A 7,468-nucleotide genomic window follows, 5' to 3' on the forward strand; every position below is an offset into this window, starting at 1 on the left:
TTTATCACCTCGTTAAAATGACTTTTTTAGACATTGTACCTATGTGGTATAACACTTACTATCTCTTAAATCTATATACAACTGCCACATCTCTTATGCTTCCTTTTCTCATCACTATAGTTATTTATCTACACACTTCTCTTGTGTTAGTGAATTTATTTCATTTCCATGACATATATTACCTAATGTCTGGTGTATATTTATATAAATATTAGATATAGATTGACTTTGTACAACATAGTCTATCTTGAGATCTGACATGTATAAGTAAATCTATTTTGTTATTTTATTTATTTGTTTAAGTATTGTCACTGTGCAATCTTTTATTGGTTATATTAGTTTAAGATGTACCACATAGGCTTAAATATTTTTACTCATTACAGTGTGCTTATTCCACTAATTCTTATATGCTGACTTTTTGATAATTGCTGTTCTGAGTGGTCTGAATTGATATTTCATTGTGGCTTGGATTTGCATTGCCCTGATGAGTAGTGATGTTGAGCACTTCTTCATGTTTGTTGGCTATCTGTATATGTTCTTTGGAGGAATGTCTTTTCATGCCCTCTGTCCATTTTTCAATTGGATTGCTTATTTTTTCGTTATTGATCTGTATGTGTGCCTTATAATTTGGGTATAGCCCCTTATCAGAAATGTTATTTGAAAAAATATTTTCCCAGTCCATAGGTTGCCATTTTTTTTGTTGGTTTCCTTCACTGTGAAGAATCTTTTTAGTTGTGCTGTCCCACTTGTTTATTTTTTCCTTTGTTTATCTTGCTCAAGGGGATGTGTCCAAAAAGATAGCACTCAGACTGATGTCTGGTAGTTTACTTCCTATGTTTTCTTCTAGTACTTTTATGGTTTAAGGTCTCATAAGTAAATTCACTTTAAATTAACTAAGTGAATACATGAAAAGTTAAAACTGGGAATAGAGCATAACTAAAATTTTGGTCTTGAGTAACCATCTGACTTTATAATGTGCCTAAAATACCTCTGTTTTTTGCACTTACATAATTAAAGTGAAAATAAAAACTAAAGAATTTATACACCTCATGAAAAAGGGAATTTGGGAGATAAGTCTGTTATCCTGAGCAGCTGATATTGCATGGTTTGGCTTCCTTGCCTGGGAAGATGAACACCAATGTGCACTTTGGGAAATCTCTTGAAATACCTGCCTTGGCCCTTTCTTCCTTTTCTCCTCCCATTTATTCGAAATGACAAAGGAAAGAGCCAGTGTTATCTGATGCGGTAATGAATAATATAATGTTGTAAATATGGAGAGTTGAAGTTTATGGCATTAGGTTGTAGGAGATAACAGTGGTGAAAGGGAAACAGCCTGATTAAAGCATAAAGCTTCTTTCTACACCCATCAGGCATTCTTTGATTGGTATGTTCAGTAAGGAGCAAAATTCTTATTGGGAAATATGCTTAAATGATTGGATGCAAGTGCACACATGAAGGCTTTACCTCAAACTAGGTCTAATTTCAATACTTCATAATGGCAGAATCTGAATTTGAGGAATGATTTTCTATACTCAAAGGTCACTCATATAGAGTCTTCAATACAGAACAAATGCCATTTTTTTGTGCCATACTGTGTGTTAGTATGCCATTTATTTATGTATTATGTCATTTGTTTCTCAAACACCCTGAGAGTGAGGCAACATTATCTCCATGTTATTAATGAGAATATGAAGCTCAGGGAGGTCAAGTAACTTTGTCGTGCTCATATAGCAAATAGTGGTGGAGCCAGGGTTGAAAAACAAGCTTGGCTGCTGTCAAAGTCCAAGATTTTACCCACTCTGCCCTAATGTATGGAAGCCAACCTGTGATTTTTGTATTTGTAGGATTGGAAAACATAGAAATGAAGATTTGGAAATGATTTCTGGACTTTTGAATGTGATCATAAAGCAGTGTGATAACCACATACTTTTGGAAATAACTGTACTGTGACCCTTAGTAACAGAAGCTGACTGGAAAAAGAATACTTCTGGAGTGGTAGAACACACAGAAAACATGCACCAGGGAGAGTTTCACATGCTTGTTTTCTGTTGTTCTGTGTAACTCTTTCTCCTGCTAGGTGGTATTTCTAGACTCCTCAAATCATATTAACAGTTTAGATCTACAGTGAATCACATGTGTGTATATTGTCAGTGTGCAGCATAAAGGGAAGTCTTTCTGTTCATTAGCATATATGATTTTCAGAAAGTCTGTGAATCTGAGAGGGCAATTAACAGAACAAGTTGCCTTTTCTCTCCCTCCTTAAATGCAACCCTATGTCAAAGACAGAAGCAGCACTGAATCAGTGAATTATAGGTGAGAGATTGGTGTTCTCTTGAACTTACCTGGGTTATCAGAAACAGGCTACCATATTTCACCACCTGAATTGTATTCAGATCTTTCCCTTTTCTCCTGAACTCATTTTTATATTGTATCTATCTTTCCTAATTTTCCCTATTCCCATCTTCCCCATATTTAAATCTTAATTATTATCCTTTCTGTTTTATTTTTCTGCATACCAGATTATTCCACAGACTTTAGAAAAAAGAGTTGAGTGCTGGTTGTAGGTTTGGAGTTGAAGTGCTATCTAAATCCCAGCAAGAAATCTGTTGTGGAGCTTTAGGTGGCTTCTCACTGAGAGATGGATTCTCTGTCACTGAGAGTCATGGATTCTATAAATTTTTAAATGAGGAATTTTTCCTTATGACTGTTAAAACTTTTGAAAAAGGTGACTGAGAGAGAACAGAATCAAGAATAATAGTCATCACTGACCTGAAGGCTTGGCCTTACTACAGCTTGGGGCTATTAATATAACCTCTCAATCAAGAACAATCCACTGACTTCGTCTAGGTACCTGAGTATATAATATAGGCCATATGCATGTGAATAATGATAGGTAATTTTAATGGGGAACTTCATATTATATAATTCAAGGTATTTTCCTCACACTGTATGTATCTGCTTTATTTTTTCTATTCAGTTCTTTCTATTACCTAAAGAGCTGAATCAATATCTATATCCTGAAGTGAAGGTGTAGCTTTCACTACCTGCTGTTGCTGACATGAGTCACCTTCTACCCCCAACACCCCAAAACCCTTACCAAATATTCATCTTCCTATTCACTTTACATGTATGGTGTAGCGCATTAGATTGTATTTGGTATGTGTGCAATTCTTGTATTTTCAATTGTTTTCTTGTTCTTTGAGTTACAGTGGTTAGCAAAAGAACAATTAAGTATGAAAGAAATTTTACAATAAAAGTTACAAGAAATAATTGAAATTTTAATTGAAGTTTTAGGATAATAAAATTAATAAAAACGGAGAGAATGGGCTTCTTAGCAACCTGACATTAAGTTTTTCACAGATGTAGAGACCAGTTACAGAACCAGCAAAATAAGAATCTTTACACAAATCATAATAGCAGGGAAAGTAATCACTTCCTCAAATACAATGAACTATTATTGTACTGATCAAAAGATCTTTAACTAGTCACACATGTTATGTTTACTTGTTGTCAGCCTGTTATATAATTTAGTATTAATAATGGACACTTTGTGAATGTTGCTGGTTTTAGTTTTAACCAGGAAGAAAATCACTGTTCTCAGTTTTCTAAACTTAATTACCTTCTCTTAATTACCTTCCTCTTTTTGGAATAAAATCCAGAGATTTAACTTTTGGTGCCCAATTCTGACAAATGTGGGAATCCGGAAAACTCAGTTTATTTTTCTGGGTCTCATTGTTCCATCTGATTGATGCCCAAATGAAAAATGAGTTTTATATAATTCCATGAGAATTTTCTTCTCAACACAATGTGGACATGTGCTTTTTCTCACTAAGGCTTTGGATCTTTTCAACAGCTACTGAGTTTCTTGGGTCCCTCCCCCTTGTCTCCATCACCTCCTCTCCATGCACACTGTTGCCATCAGTCCTGTCCTGCCCCGATGAGCAGTACATGTGGTTGTCCCCTGTCCCCATTCCCTACCTGGAGCTCCAGGTTTTTGATAATAGAAAGTGTACACCGGGAAATTGTGGATTATTTGCTCAGAAGGTGACAGTATAATTACCACGTCAGTGAGAATATAGTGGCATTTGTGCCAGTGATGGTGATCCAGAATTGGGATCAAGACATGACAGCCTCTGTGAGTTTTATGATCTGGGCTGAGTGAGAGCATCAGTCATAGGGCTCTTTGTGTGAGAAGGTCTGGAGTTGTGGCTGTGAAAATGGAGGATATCAATATTCCTGTTCTACTGTACTTCATCAACTCCTAAAGTGATTAACTTGCATTGAGTGCTCTCAGGACCTACTCTCCACTATCAGGAATGATTGAGGTGGGTATTGGAAATGAAGAAACATAACACTGTTCTCTGCTCACCCTCCATGTCACATGTAAATACAACACACATTAAAGGACTCTCCAGTGTTACATTTTGTGTTCTATGCGTTAAGATCAAGAAGGAAGCTTTGTGCCCTAATAAAGTATGTCTTATTATGATCGGTATTCCCCTTATTTTTATAGTCAGAGATCAAAAGCATAAAATAAAAATTTCCTTAAACATAAAATATCTGAATGTATTTCAAAGTAAGCAGGGTAATATGAAATTTTAGAATGGGTGATCATGCAGGCCTCACTCAGTACTTGAACGGGTAGGGGGATGGCAGTGGACATAAAAGATGTCACCAAAGGTAGGCTGAGACACCGATGAATTAAAATGTAATATCTCAAGTGTTCCAAGTGCTGGTGATTAAAATGTATATGGACTGAAGAAATGTGTTTGCAGAGCAGGTTTATATTTTCAATGGCTGTTAGGCATGTGCCTTAGCTAAATTCTGCTGAAATCTTCCAAATACATAGTTATTAGGCCTGGACAAAATCTTGTATCACTAGGAGGCACAGATTCCTTATGAAATTCTTGCAGAGGGTTGAGGCCAGCTTATTGCTTTGTACTTATCAAAAATTGTATGAGAATTAGAGGTACCCAGGATGGAAGTAGACATGATAAAGTGTGATGAAAATAGTGCTGGTTAATTTTTTTTATTAGAGTCCACTAATTTCTTGTTCTACTATACTTAGGGGCCCTCCAATATCACATACACCAGTACCTTTACTCATTTTCAAGCTTCAGCCTGTCCTAATTCAGTGTTGACTCGTGTTAAGAACTTTTCATTCCAGGTGATATAGCTCACCAGTTAATCATATTTTCCTCTTATCACTGCTTTCTGTGGGTTGTGAGAACAAAATGGAAAAAAGAAAAGGATTATGAGAAAGTACATAAAAGCAAGATGGAATCTGTTGCAAGTGAGGAATAGTCAATATTAGAAGTGATTTAAACAGGTGATGAATATCATGTACACTCATGAATTTGAGAACTGAACATTGCAGTGAGAGTTTTGGCGATAGGTTTAAACTATGTTACAGTTCATACGTTGTAATACTATGTTTTGTGTTTTGTTTTTGCATACTTCGGGAACTGTATAACTATATACTTTTTATTTGTAATGAGAACATTGAAATTCTTTGATGTCTTGGCATCTCTGTGATCACACTTTCCTCTTCACTTTCTTAGTTCTCATAATTGCATCCACAGCCCAGCTATGTGCATCAATGGATGGAAGAAATCACTCAGTTGTGTCTGAGTTTGTGTTTCTGGGACTCACACATTCATGGGAGATCCAGCTTGTCCTCCTGGTCTTTTCCTCTGTGCTCTATGTGGCAAGCATGACTGGAAACATCCTCATTATGTTTTCTGTGACCACTGATCCTCACTTACACTCCCCCATGTACTTTTTCTTAGCCAACCTCTCCTTCATTGACTTGGGAGCCTGCTCTGTGGTCTCACCAAAGATGATTTACGACCTTTACAGAAAGCATAAAGTTATCTCTTTTGGAGGCTGCATTGCTCAGATCTTCGTCATCCATGTCATTGGTGGGGTAGAGATGGTGCTGCTCATGGCCATGGCCTTTGACAGATATGTGGCCATATGCAAGCCTCTTCACTACCTGACCATCATGAGCAGGAGAGTGTGCATTTTGTTTACAGCTGCTGCTTGGGCCCTTGGCATCACTCACTCACTGTTCCAACTAGCATTTATTGTGAATTTGCCCTTCTGTGGTCCTAATGTATTGGACAGCTTTTACTGTGACCTTCCTCGGCTCCTCAGACTGGCCTGTACAGACACCTACAGATTGCAGTTCATGGTCACTGCCAACAGTGGGTTTATCTGTGTTGGTTCCTTCTTAATACTTCTCATCTCCTATGTCTTCATCATTTTTACTGTTTGGAAACACTCCTCAGGTGGTTCATCCAAGGCTCTCTCCACTCTGTCAGCTCACATCACTGTGGTCCTTTTGTTCTTTGGCCCAACCATGTTTGTCTATACATGGCCACACCCCAATTCACAGATGGACAAGTCTCTTGCACTCTCTGATGCTGTGCTCACTCCTTTTTTAAATCCAGTCATTTATACATTTAGGAATAAAGAGATGAAGGTAGCAATGAAGAGAGTATGCAAAAACTTAGTTGTTTACAGAAAGATCTCTTAGGTGATGAGGTTAAGGCCTTTTCACTAACAATGGTGTAGTATTTCAGTTGAATCTTTCATATTTTAGATTCAAGAAGTTTGAGACATCGCATAATAATTTGTATGTTATCAAATCTTTAATATAATTTTTAAGTAATGAATGTATTTATTCCAGAGGAAGAATGAATTATGAAAACCATATATCTATCTATGTAAATCTCACTAAAATTTTTTCAGATATTTTATATAGTTTTCAATGTACAGGCCTTACATGTAGTTTCTGAGATTTTTCTTAAGTATTTAAATTTTTGATACTACATAGTATAGTTTGTTTAGTTTATAATTATTTATGCTCAGTAACATAAATATAATAGAATGTTTTGTTTTTTGACATTATGTCATGAAGACTTGTAAAACTTCTTACTTCTACTTGTGTTTTTATAGGTTAAGTAAGGCTTTTTTCATAAGTGATCATGTTGTCACTGAATAATGACATTTTAACCCTTTTATTTTAGTATGGATTACTTTGTTCATTTTTGTTGCTGTATTGCAATTGCTACATAAAATGTTATGATGCTGAATAGAAGTGGTTACAGCAAACATCCTTGACTTATTTTTATGAGAAAAGTGTTCAATGTTTTATCATTAAGTATATAGGTTTTCATAGCTGCCCTTTTTCAAGGTGAAAAAGTTTGTATATATTTAGTTTGTTGAATTTTAAAAAATGCATGTTACTGATTTTGGTATTAGAGCTTTCCCAGTTTTTCCCCTTTGCCCCAGTTCACCCAGTACCCCATTCCCTCAAACAATTCTCTCTCTTAATTCATGCCCATGTATCATGCATGTAAGTTCTTTGGCTACTTTAATTCCTTTGCTGCTCTTATCCCCCTATCTTTTTGAGCCTATCAATTTGTACTTCTTAATCCCTGCACCTTTGCCCCCATTTCCCCCT

General features: G+C 36.1%; 1 protein-coding gene across 1 annotated transcript; it reads left to right on the forward strand.

Moving 5' to 3' along the window:
- The first annotated feature begins 5,599 nt into the window (after positions 1 to 5,599).
- LOC118994649 (olfactory receptor 4F3/4F16/4F29) lies at positions 5,600 to 6,538 on the forward strand. Its single transcript, XM_037057311.1, has one exon. The coding sequence runs from the start codon at positions 5,600 to 5,602 to the stop codon at positions 6,536 to 6,538; it is 939 nt and encodes a 312-aa protein (XP_036913206.1).
- Positions 6,539 to 7,468: the final 930 nt, after the last annotated feature.

The sequence above is a fragment of the Sturnira hondurensis genome, unplaced genomic scaffold (assembly GCF_014824575.4).
Source record: "Sturnira hondurensis isolate 20B ecotype Veracruz unplaced genomic scaffold, ASM1482457v3 Scaffold0000925, whole genome shotgun sequence".
NCBI classification, from domain to species: Eukaryota; Metazoa; Chordata; class Mammalia; order Chiroptera; family Phyllostomidae; genus Sturnira; species Sturnira hondurensis.

What these genes read in the sequence shown, in the direction of transcription:
- LOC118994649 (XM_037057311.1), top strand. Translation starts at nt 5,600, where the DNA reads ATGGATGGAAGAAATCACTCAGTTGTGTCTGAGTTTGTGTTTCTGGGA.